Genomic DNA, 21,664 nt, shown 5'->3' on the forward strand with positions numbered 1-21,664 from the left:
ATTACAATTATTAATACCTAAATTTGCTTTTTTCTGAAGTCTCGCGATACCCGCCACTGCTGGAAGTACAGTGGCCATCAAATATATCGGAGCTGCCAAGGTGGTCAAAAATATCTTAACATGGACTATAACATAACATCTTGACAATAGAGGCTTTATTCAGATATTTGTGAACACCTTGGCCGCTCCGATATATCTGATGCCGACTGTACTAACAGCAACACCACAGAATAAGTAATTAGTCGCAACACACTTTTAACTATTTGTGGACCTTTATATCTTTGTAATAAAGCTCACAAATTGTTAGTAGTGCGGACGATGGTAATTATTACACCTACTCCTATCTAGTTTTCTAGGTAGCCAATACTAGGTATTTAGAGTTAGGCCACACAGGTGGTCAACGCTTATGTGGCATGTCATAAAAAAACCGGCCAAGTGCGAGTCGGACTCACACACGAAGGGTTCCGTACCATTAACTATAAAAACGGTCACCCATCCAAGTACTGACCCCGCCCGACGTTGCTTAACTTCGGTCAAAAATCACGTTTGTTGTATGGGAGCCCCACTTAAACCTCTATTTTATTGTTTTTAGTATTTGTTGTTATAGCGGCAACCGAAATATATTTCATCTGTGAAAATTTCAGCTGTCTAGCTATCACAGATCACGAGATACAGCCTGGTGACAGAGAGGAGTCTTAGTAATAGGGTTCCGTTTTTACCCTTTGGGTACGGAACCCTAAAAATATGTAAAACGATGCTGTGACGAAACAAAGCAACGCACCAGTGTGGCCTCACTCTTACTGTACTTTAGGCTAATTGGCTATGCCCTGTCCCTGATGGTAAGTCGATCCCAATAGTGTGGCACGACCATTTTCGAAAATGGCGCAATGTGAAGATTGTGAAGGTACTTGTGGTGTGACACCTTGAGGTCCAGTTGCTGGTAAATAGTAATAATTATTGTAAAGCAGGCATTTATAATCCGTTTGTAATAACTCGGCGGTCAGCAAACCGCGGCTCGCAAGCTTTGGAGTTACGTTTGCGGCACTTCAGGCGGTTCCCTGAGCCAGAAGGCGAAAAATGTCCTCATATGATCATGTTTTTCTAAGAGGCGTTGATATTCGTAGACGTGGAAAAAATATATGCAGTTCTTGACTATATTATCTTTAACAACATAGCTTCCGATACACGAATTATGACACTTCGCTCGATACAATTAATTCCCTAAGTAATCTCTAACTCGGACTTTTAATCCTACTTTACTCGGTTATTTATTATGTTATACTATAAACAAAAAAAGAAGAAAAAACAATCTTAACATAAATAGTAATTTCATAGCTTTAGAATTTCGATATTGTAAGGTAATGTTTTTAAAATAAATAAAAACCGACAAAATTCGATCAAAATTGACACTTGGCGCGTATGTTCTTTCCCGTTCTTTCTTGCGAAATGTGACAAAGACAGCGGCAAACCGATGGAACGGTCTTCAAGGGACTAAAACAAATCACATTTAGAGTTTTTACATCACTGAAAACAGCATTTGCGGCTTTTTGAGATTCCAAAAACTGGTGCTGTTGACTCTTCTCGAAAGTTCGCCGACCCCTGAAATAACTGATAATGCTTGTATTCAGTTTCCTCAAAACAAAATTATCGCTGTTATTTTGCATTGTTTGTTAATTATTTTTAAATGCACTGACTCTGATTGTCACGAGTGCACATTTTTTCACTTGAATGTTTTGTTACATCTAATACCGTATGAACAATGACCATTACGTTACCGTTATACAAAGTTTATGGAAAATGTTCACAAAGTCGTAGTAAAATAACTGGGTACTTTTTTCCCCTATCCTATCGAAAGCAGGGACCGAATTCCGGTATATTTTTTATACAAATTAACGTATTCAATTTCGGTACCTCTGTTGTTTATGTTCGAGTATATTTTCATTTCATTTAGCTAATCTGAAAACTCATAGTCCTTACCTAAATAACATTCTAGATTATCAAAGAAACATTTATTCTAATTGCTATGTGATATTTTGATTTTTTGTTACACCTGGGTGTTTTCAGAAAAACTGGTACTTTTGAAGGGTATCTACACGGAAAGAACATGTCTAGTTGATGTCTAGTCACTTTGACAACATTTTGAGTTATTGCGGTTTGAACGGAACGAGGTGTTTTTAAAGCGAGACAAAAAGGAGTTATATTTATAATTGCAGTGGTAACAGAAGTTGTAACTATAGTTTATTAAGAGCTCTACATGTCATTTTCCAAAAAAAGTGACGACATGTTCTTTCCGTGTACCCTTCATTTACTTTTTTAGAAAAATCATCAACTTTTGGGTAATTTCGAGTCGGACTCGCACACGAAGGGTTCCGTACCATTACGGAAAAAAACAGCAAAATCACGTTTGTTGTATGGGAGCCCCATTTAAATATTTATATTATTCTGTTTTTAGTATTTGTTGTTATAGCGGCAACAGAAATACATCATCTGTGAAAATTTCAACTGTCTAGCTATCACGGTTCATGAGATACAGCCTGGTGACAGACAGACGGACAGCGGAGTCTTAGTAATAGGGTCCCGTTTTTACCCTTTGGGTATGGAACCCTAAAAAAGTGTCCCCAGTTTTTGGGTGTCAGTTTTGAAACACAATTCCCCCAATGAGGGCGCCACTGGACGGTCGACCCATTGGAAATAACCTAACTGGACGCGGAAATAACATACCTACCAGCCTACCACCTACCTATCTCACCTTTCTCCTTCCCAGCAACAATTGTCCTGAAAAGGGAGACCTACTAACCCCTTACACAGATTATATGTATAATGCCCCTCATAAGGAATGTTCGGACAGGGTTGCTTTCATTAGATTCAGTATCAAAATTCAAAACACCGACGTCACCGACACAATAGCCATATATGCGAATTTTAATGATATTCATGTTGCTTGTTCTACTAATTGTAATATCTTCAAAGTAGGGCATTGCTTATTATTACGTAATAACAAAGAGTATAGAGGGTTACTATCATCGTAAATTTTGTAGTCACAGTAAATTGACTGCCATCTATCCACACAAAACTAAAAATGTACTTATAAAAAAACAAAAAAAATGCATATACATGGATAATTTTATTTTTTTAGAATCACATATGACTGACCCATGTTCTTTCACTGATATGTGTTAAAATTGTTAAATATCAAACGGTGTCGTCAACGCCATCTACCCGAGTTTAGGCCAAAGGTTTGGCGACATCTATTCGAGTATAACTTTTCCTTAATTTTCCGAGGCACGTTTTTAGGGTTCCGTATTTACTTACTTTACTTATCTTATATGGAGTTACATATAATAAATGTCATAATGAAACTGTCAATTTATGGAATTAGGAATGGGAGGAATGTGGCTTTAAAAAAGATATAAGTAGGTAATCACTAGGTTTAATAAGAAATACATTACTTCATCATCCATTCGCATCATTAACAGTTTAGGTGCTCTTGGCGAGGGTCTCTGCCTTGGCTACAACTTCCTCGATGGGCCCGACCATGTAGAACGCGACCTCAGGCAGGTGATCAAACTCGCCCTGCAGGATCTTAGAGAAGCCCTTGATGGTCTCCTCGAGCGGCACCAGCTTGCCGGCGTGGCCAGTGAACACCTCGGCCACCTGGAAGGGCTGCGACAGGAACCTCTGGATCTTGCGCGCGCGCGACACCGTCAGCTTGTCCTCCTCGGACAACTCGTCCATACCCAGGATGGCGATGATGTCCTGGAGCGACTTGTAGTCCTGCAGGATCTTCTGCACGTCACGGGCCACGTTGTAGTGCTCGGCGCCGATGATGTTGGGGTCCATGATACGGGAGGTGGAGTCGAGAGGGTCCACAGCGGGGTAGATGCCCAGCTCGGCGATGGCACGTGACAGCACAGTCGTGGCGTCCAAGTGAGCAAAGGTGGTGGCTGGGGCGGGATCGGTCAAGTCATCAGCGGGCACGTAGATGGCCTGTACTGAGGTGATGGAGCCCTTCTTGGTGGTGGTGATTCTCTCCTGCATAGTTCCCATGTCAGTGGCCAAGGTCGGCTGGTAACCCACAGCAGATGGGATACGACCCAGCAGGGCAGACACTTCAGAACCAGCCTGAGTGAAACGGAAGATGTTGTCAATGAAGAGCAGCACGTCCTGACCCTCCTGGTCACGGAAATACTCAGCCACAGTGAGACCGGTAAGGGCGACACGGGCACGAGCGCCTGGGGGCTCATTCATCTGACCATACACCAGTGACACCTTGGAGGTCTTGTCCTTGAGGGAGATGACACCAGACTCAATCATTTCCTGGTACAGATCGTTACCCTCGCGTGTGCGCTCGCCCACGCCGGCGAACACTGAGTAACCACCGTGAGCCTTGGCCACGTTGTTAATGAGCTCCATGATGAGTACGGTCTTGCCGACACCAGCGCCGCCGAACAGGCCGATCTTTCCTCCCTTGGCGTACGGCGCCAGCAGGTCCACGACCTTGATGCCGGTGACCAGGATCTCTTGCTCCACGCTCATGTCCACGAACTCTGGCGCCTCGGCGTGGATGGCGGCCCTCTTGTCGGTTGGGATGGGGCCGCGCTCGTCGATGGGCTCGCCGATCACGTTCATGATGCGCCCGAGCGTCTCCACGCCCACGGGGATGCGGATGGGTGAACCGGAGTCGTGCACGGCCTGTCCGCGTACCAAACCCTCCGTACCGTCCATGGCGATGGTGCGCACCGTGTTCTCTCCCAAGTGCTGCGCCACCTCCAGCACAAGCCGGGGCTGCCTGTTCTGCACTTCCAGGGCATTGAGGATGGGAGGCAGGTTGTCTTCAAACTGTACGTCTACAACGGCACCGATGACAGCTACCACCTTACCTTGCCCCTTGCCTGCGGCCTTCGCTGCATAATCCCTCTTGTTGACGGCCGAGACAGCAGCAATTTTGCCGCATTCTGTGACGGCCTTTTCGGCAACAGACTTGGCTGCTAAGAAGCCGCTTCCAACCCTACTTACTGCCCCCAACATCGTCGATTATTCAGAGCACTTGGGTGAGGAATAATCGGCGGCCGGAATTATGTAACGTGAACACGACCGATGGCAGAAAATCTCGGTCATAGACAAAAATATAAAATATATATCGTTATCTAACACCACCCACTTCCGTCAGACTATGAAAAAATAATATAAGCCAAAAACCCTTCACTGTAAAAGCTTTGATAAATCAGTATATTGACAGTAGATTTTGTTAATTTTTTATTTATAAGAACTTGTGGATAGGTACATGACTTCATTTTACATAAATTTACATGAGATCCTTGCCATATATTATACTACTCTTTGTCCTTGCCTCAATCTGCAAAAGATTTTTTTTGAACGCAACTTAAAGACAATAAACTTTTTTTCTGAATTGTCACTGTCAGCTGTACTTCTTTGTCAAAACTGTCAATTAATAAGTCAATGTCAAATTGAGATTTGATGATTTGATTCACAATTTCGCATTGGATTTCTTCCGATCAGAATAATGTGTTTTTAATTCTAATATTTTTAACACAGCGCCTGAACAAACAAAATGTTTAGAAGTCGTATTTTATCCCGAGTTAGTAGAGCTTTTTTCTTCGGATAAATGTCTGCTACACCGTAATATTAGACTTATAAATGTGCTTTTATATCTTTCCAGGTTCTATGGCAACAGCGTTTTCACATTAAAAATTATGCAAAGCCAAGGCCTGTCATTAGTGTTGTCACCGGGATTTCTCCAGTGAGGCAACAGAGTACAGTAGCAGTAGAAGATAGCTATGTAAAGAAATTCATGAAAGCTGTTGGATGGATGGACCAGTCCAGGACAGTAAGCGCTACTTGCACCATCCCACTAACCCAGGGTTAACCAGTTAAACATGGAGTTACCATGGTAACCAGTACAATTTGACACTGTGTTAAGTGTTCAACCGGTTAACCCCGGGTTAGTGGGATGGTGCAAGTGTTATGAATTTGAATTTGAAAACCGTTTTTTTTGTTTAATAATAGAGATAATATAAAAGAAATTATGTTTTATTTCGTAGCAGAAAAATAATGTTTTTTGTCCTTGCAGCGTTTAAAACTTACAGGTTATTTTCTCTATGAAAGTGTGCCAGACAAAGTAGCATACATGGAATGGTTTGAAAATCTGAATCTGCCTGACACATTCGCCACATGGTTCACAATAACAGAGCTGCATGTGTGGCTGCTGCTGGTCCGTTACATGGCGGAAGATGTTGTGCCCAGTACAGAAAAGAAGGAGAAATATATCAAAGGGGATGGATCTTTTGTTAGAAACTGTATAATCGAGGCACTGTGGGCTGATGTTGGTAATAGGATTAAGTTGTTGGAGGTAATTGTAGTATAAAATATTTAATTGATATTTATGTTAGGATACAATAAATTTATTTTATTTTATTTATTTATAATAAATTCTTAAACAGAAATATTGGACATTCTTACACAAATTTACTAAGCCCTACAGTAAGCTCAAGAAAGCTTGTGTTGTGGCCTGTGGCCTGTGGGTACTCAGACAATGATGTATATAATCAAGGAGCGGAAATCTCATAGCAGAAATCAAACCTCAAGAGGGATTGGCCATAGGGGTTTCATCGACAATTGCAATTATCTATGTTATCAAATCTTTTCGCATTTTACCGAGACCACCTTTTTACATTATTCTGTTACATTTGACCTCTGCATCTCCATATTAAAATAAATCACTTCAACATTACATATGTCATTTATGTTACTTTCATTAGTCATTCCGGTGCCGTGTAGCTAAAATGGTTAATCCTAAAAGAAAAATGATAAACAAACTGATAAAGAAATATTCTTGTCTAAGTTACAATGCAGATTATGCCACTACCTATGCTCTAATTGTGGAGTTCATTTAAAACAACTAAAGAAGCATAAAATAAATGTATTTTCTGTTTTATCAATTATTTTGCTAATCGAAAAGTCTAATTTCATTACTTAAATGTCTTAAATGATGTTGTGTTAAGTAACAAATATTGATCGATAGTCGATAAAACACAGTAGTCAATCCCTCTTTACATTTAATTTCTGCTATGAGAATTCTGCTCCTTGTATATAATATATAAATACTTTAATACATTTAAAACACCCATGACTCAGGAACAAATAGCTGCTTGACAAATAGAAGTGCTAGACTGAAACATTAGTTGACTTTACCTTGTAAAATGATTTTCCCAAACATGAAACCTTTCCTATTTTCTGTGTTAAAGACTATTAAATAATTCATATTACAGGGAGCAAACCCAGCTATAGCCAGAAAGCAGGTGTCAGAACTGTCTGAGCAGTTCCAAGCTGCCCTTGTGGGCTACGATGAAGGCCTCTCTGATGACCGTCTGTTAGCCGCCGCTGTGTGGAGGAGGTTCTATTCCATGTCTGAGGACACGCAAGTTGAACATGTTGAGAGGATTGTCCATTTTATTAGACATCAGGTAAATGCTGTGCTAAGTGAACAATGATTTAGACGTACCAGTATCAGCTGCGTGTCTAAAATGAAATAATAATAATAAGCCCACAGGGCAGCTTGTGGCGAGCTGTTGGGGAGTGACGACCCTACGGACCCAAGTGCTCCAGAGAGTCGGTCACGTCTCTCCGGCGTGCCTTCGTCGGTCGGAGTGGACCCCAAGGTGACCGGCAGGACTCTCAGCTCTGGCTTGCTTTCATTGGCCGTCCAGAGGGGAGTCGTAAGAGCTATATGCTCCTGGGGTGGAAGTGAAAGATGCATAAGACGCGAGTTGGCACAGTGGCTGTTAACAGTCACTGGGTAGAAAGCGGCGCACACCTCTCGACACCCCTGAGCCGCTCACACCGGTGTTGCTCCTGGTCGTCTTCACGACGGCAGTTTCAGGGGCCCATCTAGTCAGCGGCAAGTCACCACCTGCCTCGATAACGTGTTTTAACATTGTTATGGCAGGTGTCCGGACTTCTTTACAATAGCCCAGTCTCATTGTCCACCCAAACTTCAATCCATAGACCGGTATACTGTTCACTTTTTCTATAGACATAAAGCTGATTATTTTTGACTGGTATTGTTACTACTTGGAGTACATGGCTTGGCACCGACTTCAAACATATCAGTTGGTAACGCATATACTTAAACACGGAACCCTAAAAAGGATAATATTTTATTTCATCCTTTTTGAAGTTGGTTTATCTTTTTTTTAATAAAAGTTTTTATTTTTCCATTTTTAGTTTTAAGACATTGTTAAGAGCGTGACGCATGAATGAAAAACATAATCATGTTTATCTGTAAATTCGTAAACTTAATTAAATAATCAGAATTTTCCTCGAGTCTGTCTGGGAAATCATTCCTGTCACTAAATCCATTCTCCGCCCCGCCACTGTGACCCAATCCCTCAAACCCCCCAATCACTCAACCTCACAGCACATCAACCCCTGATCACTGAACCCCTCGACCCTAAACCACCAACCCTTCAACCGCCATTCCCCGACCCCTAACCCCAGACCCCTTAACTCCTAACCCTAACCCCCAATCCCTTAACTCCCAACCCCTCAGTCCCCGACCCATCAACTCACCTTCCCTCAACCCCCAACCTCAAACCCCCAAACACTAATACCCTCTACCTTCACCTCTCAGTCTCTGGTTGTTTCCAACACTACCTACATCAAAAATCATAATACACATACGAGGGAAGTTATCAGTAGCCTTACCACGAGTTTGACATTGATATATTCGCTATCGTGTGCGTAACTTACTGTTTATGCATCTCGTTCGTACTGGCGTATTAGTGTACAAAGTAAGTTACGAAGAATATTTAGTGTCAAACTCGTGGTTAGGCTACAGTTGCACTACATCAAATTGGTGGTTTTGGTGAGGAAATGCTTGAGTTACTTTAGAAAACACCGAAATTACCATACACGTGCCTTTAAAAATTGAGGAGTTCCCTCAATTCCTCACGGATTCCATCATCAGATCAAAACCAAAAATATTACGAAAACACCTTGGAGAGGTAACTTATTTCAAACAGAAAAAGAATAACTTAAATCGGATCATGGGTGCCGGAGTAATCGCTGAAATCATTATCATCAAAACAATCATCATCATTAGCTCCACTTCATCAAATTGGTGGTTTTCGAGAAAAAATGCTCAAGTTGCTTAAGAAAACTACCAAATCACCATACATGTGCCTTTAAAAATTGAGGAGTTCCCTCAATTCCTCATGGATCCCATCATCAGAACAGCACCAGATTAATGTGGGACCACCTTGGAGGTAGTTCCTTTCAAACAAAAAAAGAATTGTTCAAGTCGGACCACGGGTCTCGGAGTAATCGCTGAACATCCTACATTAAAATATCATCATCACTATCTTCAAAACAATCATCATCATCAGGTCCACTTCATCAAATTGGTCGTTTTCGAGAGAAAATGCTCAAGTTGCTTATGAAAACACCCAAATCACCATATATGTACCTTTAAAAATTGAGGAGTTTCCTCAATTCCTCAGGGATCCCATCATCAGATCAGAACCAGATTAATATGGGACCAACTTGGAAGTAGCTCCTTTCGAACAAAAAAAGAATTACTCAAATCGGACTACGGGTCTCGGAATAATCGGTGAACATACATAAAAAAAAATAGCCACAACCGAATACCGAACCTCCTCCTTCTATGAAATTGAAATCGGTTAAATATAAATACAGTAACATGTTTTTGCTGTATTTTTTAAAAATAATTTTTTGATAATAGTAAATCATTCTATCTTCAGGAGACAGCCCGTAACAAGTGTATAAAAAATTTTTTTTTGAGTAACATTACTGTCAAAAATATTTTTTTACACACTTATAGCTGACTTCCTCTTATTTCAATCACAAGTTAATCAAGTACTCTTCATGTTCTTTAAACTTAATATGTTTGTGTTTTTTCATCGAGAAGTTACTTAAGACTGGGTTATCCAGATATTCCAGATCAGCTCCATGTTAGCGTATTATTGCCTTGTAATCGAAATTATGGAAATTTTGCCAAATTTCAATTCAATCAGACAACAAGAAGTGGTTTAAATTTAAGTTACAAAAATATGTAGAATAAAAATGTGTAAAAACGAATAACATTGTTGATTTGCTCACTTAATAATGCAATATGTTTTCCATACTTGGGTTATGTTAATAACAATAACTCAACGTTACTTCATATCATCTCTTGCCTGTGTTACTTTTACTGTGAAAGGTAACATACTTGTGTTTTACATAAAACTAACCAGACATTTTCTTTTAATTTCAGTTAAAAGTACTCGACAAAATACCGAGTGATGACCTGAAGTGGAAACCCGAAATTACCTGGTTAAGTATACTTAAACATTAGTAATAATTTATTGATTTGCTTATAGTCTGTAAAATAAGTATGTAGTTATGTAGGTATAAATAAAATAAAAGGATTGTTATTTAAACTTTATTCTTGTAAACAGTTTTACTATATTTTGTACTACAGCACCCTTAGGTTATCACATTTTTGCTTTTGCCACAAGGCTTTGATATGTTATATGCCTGTGGCATACACACCAAAACACGGAGTTAGGTATATAAAATTAAGGGAATTTGACATATTTGTGTCAACTGTACTGTCTGTACTATCCTCTTAAGGCCCAAGGTCCTACCTATAGTACCTCTTCAATTCGATGAAATTTAAATCCTATACAATGGGGAAGGCGGCTTAAAAGCGAATTGTAGATGGCGCCACTAGAATTTGAGACAACTCGACCAACTCGTATGAAATTTATAACTGAAAAAAATATTTGTATTTAATAAACCAATGTTTAATAAAACTTCATAATTAAACTCTCTGTATAAGTATTAAACTTTGTATCTGAGGCCAAGAAACTGTCGGATAAAGTTTGAAAGCCATTCAAATAAAAAAGTTTTGTTTTGACAGGAGCATGTAGGTTATTTTCATGTACGTAATAATCGTCTGTTTAACGCGATAAAATGGATCCTTATGAAAAACATGGACGTCTGACTGTAAAACAGTTAAAAGCACTTTTACGGGAACGCGAGGCATCCGTAAAAGGGAAAGAAACCGGCCAAGTGCGAGTCGGACTCGCGCACCGAGGGTTCCGTACTTTTTAGTATTTGTTGTTATAGCGGCAACAGAAATACATCATCTGTGAAAATTTCAACTGTCTAGCTATCACGGTTCATGAGATACAGCCTGGTGACAGGCAGACGGACAGCGGAGTCTTAGTAATAGGGTCCCGTCTTTACCCTTTGGCTACGGAACCCTAAAAAAGACCTCATAGAAAGGTTAAGTATATTTGGCTATGTATACTGTTTTCACTCGAAAATATTATGCTTAAAATATCAAGGAAAATGTACAATATCAACATTTAAAATTGATTTCCTGTTTATTTCAGGTTAATATATTAAGGCCGCTCCAGACTACGCGGCGCAAAGCCGCAAACGCGAGTGTGGAGTCGATTTCGCTGATTAGCGAACTAGACTCCACACTCGCGTTCCCGGCTCCGCGCCGCGATTCGCGCACGAGTGTGGAGGGCCTTTTACGATCCAAATAAAAAGTGTTTTGTTCATTTTCTGTCAAGCGACGCCATAGCCCAAACTAATCTTTTTTTTTTGTTCAAAGAAAAAATGTGGGGCCAAACTAATGTCATGTCACAAACTCTAGGGGCGCCACCTAGAAGCACAGTTTGGCAGCCGCCTTCCCCATTCGAACAGTCGCTTTTGCTGTTTCGTTCAATTTTCCAACAACGCAAAATCAACTTTATTTCCTACACTATAGGTTCAAATTTCAGTGGCAAATTTTGAATTTTTTATTTGTATGGCTTGGCCTTAGGAGGCTATGAATAGCACCTTTCACCTTTCTTATGTGTGGTGGTCATAAATCGTGGGTTCAAACCTCAGTCGTGTCACATAGAGCAGAAAAAAACGTTCTCGAAAAAAATTCGGTCAGGATCCTTCCTTATCATACATAGCCAAGAGGTTGACTTCACGTTTTAGTATTCCAACAGCGGCAGCGCAGCGAACATACCCGTAAAGCAAACCTGGGTTAATTTGGGCATTTTTTAAACTTATGGGATAAGTTTAGTTCAACTGCACATTAGGCAAGCTGGCGGATACCGAGTTCTATAAACCCCCCGACATTAATTTGAAAAACGGGAATAAAGGTTCTACAGTACTATAGTTTTTTTTTTACAGCAGATCTACCTAGAGTAAGTTTTTATTTGTCAAACGTAGTACAGCGCCTGCAACTCGTCGCATTTCTGCCTTTCCCACAAAACTGTGATAACCGTTCTACACAGATAGTCCAATTTGCAATCCGTATTACACAACGGCCATCTATTGTCGCTGAGTTTAGAAAAGAAGGCCGCGTATAAGTCGAGGAGCTGTTTATTGTCTGTGACCATCCTTGTAACGAGGTTGTCCATGGATGCCGGTGATAGGTCGGCAAGTTGGAACCGTTGCTTGAGGTCGTAGAGCTGGAACCAGTGAGGTCGTCGGTTTGGCGTCAAGTTCGCTTCGGTTAGGTTGTACACGTAGTTCACTATGTTGGTTGGTTCCTGAGGTGAATTGAGATACGTTAATATTATCAAATCATTTAAGGTAAGGTAGTACATTACGTTTTCTTAGTTATAATATACGAGCTATAATGTACGGGAAACAGTCAGTTGCCGCCCGGCTTGTTTAAATTGGCACTAAAATAGCAAGAGTTTTATTACTCCAGGTTTAACCGGTTAACCCCGGGTTAGTGGGATGGTGCAAGTGGCGCTAAGACGCCGTCATTGTGATTTATAAAGTTATCTATAGTTAAATTATTCAATCTTGTCCATTAAGTAGGTGGCACCTACCTACTTGCTTTAGGTACCAATTCAGAATATGTCACATTGAATTGCGTGCAGAAAAGTGGAAGATAAGATTATTAGGATTAGAGATGCGAAGATACTGACTGCATTAAGGTACTTACGTAGGTGACAGGATCGAACGTCGCTATTTTATAATTGAGATTATAATTGGAGTAGGTGGTGGCGCTGCCGGCGCCCCACGACACGCGCACAGCCTGCCCCTCCGGGTTGTAGAATATCTTGAACTCGTCCGAGTGCGTGTGGCCGTTGAATTCACCGGTTATTGTTGAGGCGAACCTGCAAAAACAATAACTTAGTGCAAGTCCAACTGGGGAAGTACCTCCACCTTACAGAAAACCGCAGCCAAATAACACTAGACCCTACTCATAGTGTTGTGTTCCTGCCGGTGAGTAAGGTTGCCAGAGCTCAACGAGGGTGCGGAGTGTTAGGATCGGCAACGCGCATGTAACTCCTCTGGAGTTGCAGGCTTACATAGGCTACGGAGACTGCTTAACATCAGGCGGGCCGTATGCTTGTTTGCCACCGACGCAGTATAAAAAAAAAGTCAATCATCGGATTTGTTAGATAGGTATAGTAATAATTATTTACGTATTAGGTAGGTACTAGGTTTAGGTATTAGGTACTAGCCACATGTGTGCATTAGGTCTAATAGTCCACGTGTGTGTGAGATCAGACACTCCGGGCGGGATATGTGTAACTATGTGCACCTTCTCACCGGCTAATGCTGCCTTGTGTACTACCTCCACCTGTTACCTGATAACAACCGGGTTGTATTCTCTAGTCCATGTGTGCGTGAGGTCGGACTCGCCGGGCGGTATATGTGTCACAATGTGCACCTTCTCGCCGGCCAGCTCCGTCTTGTGCAGCTCGTCCACTAGCCAATCCATACCAAGTCCGTTATTCGTTAGGATACCTGTTAACGATCCTGTTGTACTCCCTAGTCCACGTGTGCGTGAGGTCTGGCTCGCCGGGCGGAATATGCGTCAATATGTGCACCTTCTCGCCGGCCAGCTCCGCCTTGTGAAGCTCATCCACCAGCCAATCCAAGTGCTTTTTCGCATCGAGAGGATCATAAACTAGCCACCTGAAAATTCGAAAATTGTATTTTGCTGCCGTCTATATCAATTATCGGTAAATATTAATCTTGCAATGGTCAAATAAATTCTACATTCAGTAAGTAGGTAAAACGCCGAGCTCCGTCACCTGAGAGGCGCGCTGCTGGCGGGGAAGTTGGAGCTTAAAAACGACCCAATAGTAAGTGTCTTGATAAGCTCACGGCGGGCCTACGGCCCCGTCCAATCTATAACGCAATCTGTCTAACCCAAATGTCTTTTGGTATAAAGACAGATTGGGTATTAGTAAAGTACGAGTAGGTACTGTAGGTAGAGATCAAATTTTAGTATCTCGGATATCAAAACATAGTTTAGTTATACTGTTAAATCAGTGATATTAGCCAATGGGCGTTTACAGCTGGACGAAGGTCTCTTTTAATAATAAGATAATAATAAATCGTGCACTGCCGTCATGTAGCAGTTTTTCGCAATCTTCTGGTCCAAATTTCTAGAGGCCTTCGCACGTTGCGTTCGCTGGTCTCATAAATAGGTCTCAGCTCACCAATTATACTTATAAGCGACGTTGTTATTGAGTGAGATGGCCCTCAGCCCCGGCCTGACAAGCACGGAGTATTCGCCGCGTTCTAACAGCGTGTCTTTGGCGCCCTCGGGCAAGTAGAACTCCCACTTGTCGGCTAGAGCCTCGTACAGCCAGGTCGTGTTGATTTTGTCGCCTGTCACGCCTGACGGGGCAAACCTGTGGAGGGAAATTTTGTTAATTTTCTTGTTTGTTTTAAGAAAGTTATACGTCACATGTTATATCCGGTTCAAAGGACCAATTTATGATTTCAGTAGAGCAGCCTGCGCTGGGTTAAAACATGCAGGAGGTACTTAAATATGGCTATGTGTAAGAGCCCTTCGGATGTAGAAATGTTCGCGTAATGGTACAACGCTAAATGCGACGTATCTTCTTAAGATCTTAAGAGACATACATTAGAGAAGGCTACTACCTACTTGATTAAAGTATGTACTACGAATAAAATACCTCTATACTCGTACTTAGTAAATTCATGATTACAAGCAAGTATGTACCTTCTGACGTGCTATTAGAAAGTTTTATAAGTAAGTTTATTTATAAGTTTACTTTAAGATTTATTAGGTATAGTCATAGAGTAACTTATACTAGAGCGGTACTGTCATAGTAAATTTTGTAACCCCAGTAAATTCACTGCCATCTGTCGACACACTTTAAAACTAAAAATGAAGATTTATAAAATGTATTTAAATATGGATAAACGATTTTTTTTATTTGCATTAATTATTTTTATGATTTTGACCCATTTTCTTTCACTGATATGCGTTAAAATTGTTAGATAACAAACGAAACCGTCAACGCCATCTATACGACAGTAGGCCAAAGCTAGTAGCGCCCTCTGAACGAGAATCAAATTTTCTTGATTTTCGAGGCACGTTTTTTCCTTAGACTGTATGCATCTATTACGGAGTTATATCTATCTTTGGTATAGTTTAGTTTTAATTTTAATGTTTAGTTTATTTTGTTCGTTATTTCAATACCTTTAATGTCATAATATAGAGTTTTTAAAATTGTAAAATTTTTCCACATTTTTGCATTTCCAAAATAGAAATTTCCTTTATAGTTTTTTTTATAATTTTCTTATAACTCATTTAACTTTTTGGAAACTGGTTGGATATTTCACTTAGCGCCACTTGCACCATTCACTAACCATGCCATGGTTACCAGTCCAATTTGACACTAGGTTAACAGTTTAACTGGTTAGCCCCGGGTTAGTGGGCTGGCGCAAGTGGCGCTTACTGGTTAGTCGGTTGTGACTCGTGGTTGCCAATAGTAGGCACGACCAGCACATTATCGCCGAAGCTGCTCCTGATCTTGTCGACCACGTGTTTGCTCATTTCGTTTATCAGCTCGTACGTGGTCTCCCAGACGAAGTGGTCGATGCTGTCCCCGATGTAATACACTACGTCGACGTTCTGAAATGGTTTTATATGAATTAGGTATGTTCGGATCACGGTCTTTGGAGACCTATCCTTTTCACGTTTTCAATCAAGCATCGTTTTATAAGTATGTATCCCAAACAAGGCTTGTTCAAGTTTTGAGAATTAATTATATTTTAACGTACTGATACTACTGATGATCTCGATAGTAATTTTATATGGCGCAGTCGGTAGGATTAACAACGATGAGAGATCAAAACGATCTTGGTGAAATTCCAGATATGGTTTATTTTATTTTTCTTAATCCCTGTAAAGTCCCTGTCCACAAACCGAGACAAGTGGATTAGAGTAGAGTAGACTAGTAGATTGAGCTTGCCCATACTCCATACTTGGCTAGGTGACGTAAGATGTTCCCTTATGGTAAGTCAGCTTCAAATAAATAGTGCATGCCAAATAATATATGGCCAAAGTAAATCACCTGACCTGGTGTGTTTCAGCAATTCTGTCGATGACGTCATCGTAGGCCCAAATCGGCGTATCGCAGTTCCTGTAGTCTCCCCAGTAGCCGGCGGGGGCATGGTTTCTTCCGGGCAGGAACCTCGTTTGCGTTAAACCTCGTGTCTCCCTATTAAAATAATGTTATACATGTATTGCTTTATGTAGTTTTAAACAAACATATTACTGATGAAGGGAAGGGAACGGCGACAAAAATAATTAAGCGGCTGAATAAAGAAGTTTTTAAGCGTTAAAAGTTTTAGAAAAGGCACGTTCTGTCCGAAAGTTGTCACAGTATCCATCACACTTGTAAATACGAGTAGGTATTTACAGATTCCGTCGCATATGCCGTTAAAAAAGTGATTTTTCTATCTGACCGGATACGTAACATTCTCATATTGTTTTTTTTTATTAGGCTTTTTGGTTGTATTAATATTTAGGTCAAATACGGTACACTGACACTGACCGTATTTTCTGAGACACACTCAAATCCAAAACAATTTTATCGTCTTTTCTGATGAACGTTTGTTCGTAAATCGAAGTGTCCAAGCTGGAATGGTACTCGAAGGCTTGGGAGGTGTTCTGGCCCTTGCGACAGCAGGTGGGCTGACCGCAGTACGCGGCGCCGTAGGGCTCGTACAGGGGGTCGAGGTGGGCATCAGTAATAATAGCCACGGTGAGAGGCGTGGTGTCCGTGGTTGGACTCTGAAAAGCAGAGTATTTCATACAATTGATTCCTACTTCCTTCGTTTGTAATTTGTTAATCCTAGTCTGCGCGGTAAATTATATCAAGGTCATAATTGTCTTATAGAAATCATCTACGTTTTATCAGCTGAAATTTGTAAAACTTTTTTCTGGTGATTTTGGTCCCATAGTAAAAGTAGTATTATTATCTACACATATTCACCTCAAACAGTAGATAACGTTGTTGTCCCTGGTGGTGAAAACGTTTACCAGAGATTTCATTTCATTTATTTCATGCAAAAACCATGGTTATTAAAGGTGTTACATAGAGATTTGGTACATGGTCACCCTGCAAGGGCAGCTAAAAGTTAATTTATACAAAACAAGATATGTTTAATTTGGTACTATCAGTGGAAATATAATAATAATCAATTCGTAGTAAATATATAACATTGGTGAATTATCGTCAAGAAATAATTTTTATAATTATAGCAAATTAGAATGTTAATAATTAAATACTAAAAAATATATAGTTAATTATGAAATAAAACTATGAAAACGGATTATATCGCGTATATTGAATTTATAATACATCCCGACGTTTCGAACTCTTTACAGCGTTCGTGGTCAACGGGTGACTGAGGAAAAATTACAAAATGCAAAAATACCCACATACTAAAATAATATGTAGAGGGGTATTGCATTTAATTGCATGTAATTGCATCTACAGACTGCAGGAGTGTACAGGCTGGACTGTGAGTGTGGCCTATCATATGTCGGGCAGACGAAACGGAGCATTTCCACTCGGGTGAAGGAACACATAGCTGATGTCAAGCACCGTCGACCTAGGTCTGCTGTCTGTGAGCATGTCATGGATAAAGCCAATCACTCAATCAAGTTTGATAAGCCTCTGGTTCTTGCCAAGGAGAAGCGTTACATACCCAGAATGCTGCGCGAGGCCATTGAGATTAAGAAATATCCAAACTTTAATAGGGAAGATGGCTTTTCTCTACCACCAGCTTGGGATCCTGTAGTCCACCTGATAAAGGAGCAAGCGAGACATAGACTGTGAGACCGTAGTGTTGGATGATGCAGGACATTCTGATGTTTTGAAAAGATGTGTCCCGCCGAGTTTGTTGCCGGTCCCATATTGGGATACCCTCCTACAATTTAGGAGGGAATTAAATCTTCTCGGGTCCGTGGTGTAGGGTTGGAGCCGGCATAGTTTATTTTTATCGCGTATATATATATATATCTTTACTTGAAAAATAATTATAGTGTATAACTAGCCTTATGAACCGATTTTGCATGTACAACCAGCCTTAAAGTTTGTAGTCTATGATTGTTCATTATTTTAGTATGTGGGTATTTTTGCATTTTGTAATTTTTCCTCAGTCACCCGTTGACCACGAACGCTGTAAAGAGTTCGAAACGTCGGGATGTATTATAAATTCAATATACGCGATATAATCCGTTTTCATAGTTTTATTTCATGAGTAACTATCGCGGTAACCGAAGACAACATTATATATAGTTAATTGTCAAGTCGTTATTAGAATTAGAATTATATAGTTAAATTGTCATCAAAGTACTCAGTTATTGTATAGTAGCATTTTGAGACAAGTAATTGTTTCAGACGTCTTATGAAGGTAGAGTATAGTTCTTCGTTTCGAAGTTCGTCTGGTAATTTATTGAAATTTTTTATTGCCATAACGTATGTGATATTTAATACTAATAAGTTTTAAAACCTTTTCTACAAAGTTGTGGTCCAAACGTACCGCGTGGACAGTGACAGGATCAGGCAGATCCACCTGCCATTCGAACCTCGGGTCGGTGTAGACGCAGACGTTAGGGTCGCTCGCCGCCTGCAGGATCAGACCACAAAATGTCCGCGGCGTAGCTTCGGGGGTGTTCTTTATTATATATGTTAGAATTGGCTGAAAAAAAAAATCTGTGCTAGAACTCTTTATATACCTCCTTGTATGCCGAAGTTTTCTCGAGGGGCTACAGTATGGGGTTCTTCGAAAAAGGGAGTGTACATCTGCAATAATATGTTACACAATGAAGGCCGCAAAAATATCTGACACGATCTTATTCGTAGAGCCATAAGAGCGTGTCACATATTTTTGCGGCCTTCGAAGAGTAACATCGAAGGTTGCCAGAGCTCGAGGGAGGGGAGTGTTAGGGTCGGCAACGCGCATGTAACTCCTCTGGAGTTGCAGGCGTACATAGGCTACGGAGACTGCTTAACATCAGGCGGGCCGTATGCTTGTTTGCCACCGACGTAGTATAATAATAAAATAAAATAAACATATTATTGCAAGGTACAGGTTTTTAAAGGGTCGGCAACGCGCATGTGACACCTCTGGAGTTGCAGGCGTCCATAGGCTCCGGTGACTGCTTACCATCAGGCGGGCCGTATGCTTGTTTGCCACCGATGTGGTATTAAAAAAAACTTACGACAAACGGATTTATTTATGTCGTTAATTATCTTCAATGTCATCTTTTATATATTTTTTTGCCAACGCTATTTTTCTCTGCGTATGTGGCTTCGTAGAGTTTGGTATAAGATGCACGCATAGGTATATGATCAATCTGGTGTCGTAAATGGAAATGAGGTGTTTACGAAAAATGTCGTGTTACTTTTTGTAGGTATCGTAAGGAAACTCTAGGAAATTGATTCACCTCATTCTGACTTTCTGAGGGCTTACCGTCAATATCGAAATCGTTATCTGCGTCTATCGCTCTTGCATATTCGATTTTTTTAAGGATTATTCACTACATTTGTAGTGAATAATCCTTTACCATCGTTTTTTACCCAAATGCACGAACGCGTTATGCTATTTCAGTCAGTCTCAGTACACAACGTACTGAGACTACTGAGGTTGACTGAAGGTGAAGTAGCGTGACAAATACGAACGTTTCTGAGAAAATACGATTGTAAAGGATTATGCACTACATCTGTATATCTTGCTTTAACTAAATACCTAAACATAACCTTACCATATTTAATCCGACTGCACCTTTACACACATCGTGGCTCTCGATGCCTATGGACGTACAGAGAACCGTGATAGACTCGGACAGAGCCTCGTCGCTATGTCCCTCCTCCACGCCCGAGAACAGAGCCGCAATAGCAGACCGGCAGACTAGGCAGTCCAGGGTCTGAAACAAATAAAGGTACTTACAGTCCTATACTTTGTCATGGTCGCTCACACCAACTGTATTAGCCAGGTTATGCGGGATATGTAATACAGTATAATATGTTCAACGCAGTTTTGCTTGAATATTAGATTTCTGGGCATTGGAGTGACAAAATAAATAAACATCTCATAGAGCTACACGTAAAATAGCATAGATAATCAAAAACCCTTTTAAAGGCTAAGTACAGAAGTGATGTTCGAAATTGTCTGTAAAGTGTTAGTTTATTTATAAATATCGAATGCTTTAAGTACCTACCAGTGCAAATATTATCTGTTAGCAAAACATACCTACTTACATTTCATCAATATACTAGCTTTTGTTTCCTACTTCTTCTGCGTGGAATTAGTAATTCTTTATTTCTTACGAAAGTCTTATAATCCGGTTTTAAAGAAATTATTGATACCCTTTACAGCCTCCCCCCCCCCTTTACACGCTTACGGGGTGATTTCGGGGATAAAAACCATTGTTTATCCTTCCCCACAACTCAAACTATCTCCATACCAAATTTCAGGTAAATCTGTTCAGGGGTTATTGATTCCCCATGCAATCTATGACGGACTCGGAGTAAAAAAAACGCGAGACTTAAGAACAGGATAAGAAAATACTCATGACTAACTCACAATGAATGACCTTTACCAGATCCACTTACCATTCTAGCATTTCCTGTGTTCTCAAGCGACCTCGCAGTCACATATTTAGGCATACGCAGGATTTCGAACACATCGCTCAGCTTCCTGGTTTCTTCCTCAGTCAACCGCCGAGTCACGAACTTTGTGAACAAGTCTTCTACCTCATCTATAAGTGGATAGAGAGGATTTTTTTTGATTTGTATAAATTGAGCTATCTCTTATACGACGTTTTAGATTTTGTGGAATATTTACTTGACACTGCAGACATCGTAATGTTTTTTTGCAATTAAGTAAATATGGTCTAATAAAAATATCAACTGGAAATGGGAATCTATATACGTACCAGATCTCGCTCGCAGCCCGGTCCACATTTATCTGCAGGATCGGGCTCCTATTTTGCCACACGAAGATGGACGTAAGATGGCTAAATAACTGACGACCGTTCCCCTTAGACATCTTTATCTACTGCTTCGATATATCATAGTTAGCAAAATTGAAGAACTTACCATGGGATACAAGATTGGCGGTACTCGTTGCCACTATCATTAAAATCACAAGCACATTCAACCCTGCCATAGTAACGAATATTTGTTATGTTGACATGTATGGCGCCCGACTTTTATATAGGCTATCACCTAGTCACTGAACTACTAAAATTCTTGAAATACTTCGCGCTCGCACGACATGCGGGCGTTGCCACTGATTATAGTATATTAACTTGTCGTTACATATTTTGTTTATCAGT

At 40.4% G+C, this 21,664-nt stretch overlaps 3 protein-coding genes across 3 annotated transcripts; 1 reads left to right on the top strand and 2 right to left on the bottom strand.

Moving 5' to 3' along the window:
* Positions 1-3,414: 3,414 nt before the first annotated feature.
* LOC134743639 (ATP synthase subunit beta, mitochondrial-like) lies at positions 3,415-5,121 on the bottom strand. Its single transcript, XM_063677220.1, has one exon. It carries the CDS (start codon positions 5,026-5,028, stop codon positions 3,478-3,480), a length of 1,551 nt encoding a protein of 516 aa, XP_063533290.1. The 5' UTR covers positions 5,029-5,121; the 3' UTR covers positions 3,415-3,477.
* A 341-nt stretch (positions 5,122-5,462) lies between these two features.
* Positions 5,463-10,462, top strand: LOC134743642 (ubiquinol-cytochrome-c reductase complex assembly factor 1). Its single transcript, XM_063677221.1, has 5 exons — positions 5,463-5,599; positions 5,681-5,848; positions 6,092-6,370; positions 7,290-7,484; positions 10,292-10,462. Exons 1-5 carry the CDS (start codon positions 5,573-5,575, stop codon positions 10,370-10,372), a joined length of 750 nt encoding a protein of 249 aa, XP_063533291.1. The 5' UTR covers positions 5,463-5,572; the 3' UTR covers positions 10,373-10,462.
* Positions 10,463-11,488: 1,026 nt separating this feature from the next.
* LOC134743661 (sphingomyelin phosphodiesterase 1-like) lies at positions 11,489-21,600 on the bottom strand. The gene is made up of 11 exons (XM_063677250.1): positions 21,426-21,600; positions 20,940-21,085; positions 20,090-20,251; positions 18,865-19,023; positions 16,869-17,107; positions 16,391-16,532; positions 15,768-15,943; positions 14,496-14,690; positions 13,795-13,965; positions 12,983-13,157; positions 11,489-12,578 (listed from the first exon to the last, which is right to left on the bottom strand). The coding sequence occupies exons 1-11, from the start codon at positions 21,493-21,495 to the stop codon at positions 12,246-12,248; spliced, it is 1,968 nt and encodes a 655-aa protein (XP_063533320.1). The 5' UTR covers positions 21,496-21,600; the 3' UTR covers positions 11,489-12,245.
* Positions 21,601-21,664: the final 64 nt, after the last annotated feature.

This window comes from Cydia strobilella, chromosome 8, assembly GCF_947568885.1.
Source record: "Cydia strobilella chromosome 8, ilCydStro3.1, whole genome shotgun sequence".
In the NCBI taxonomy this organism is placed as follows: Eukaryota; Metazoa; Arthropoda; class Insecta; order Lepidoptera; family Tortricidae; genus Cydia; species Cydia strobilella.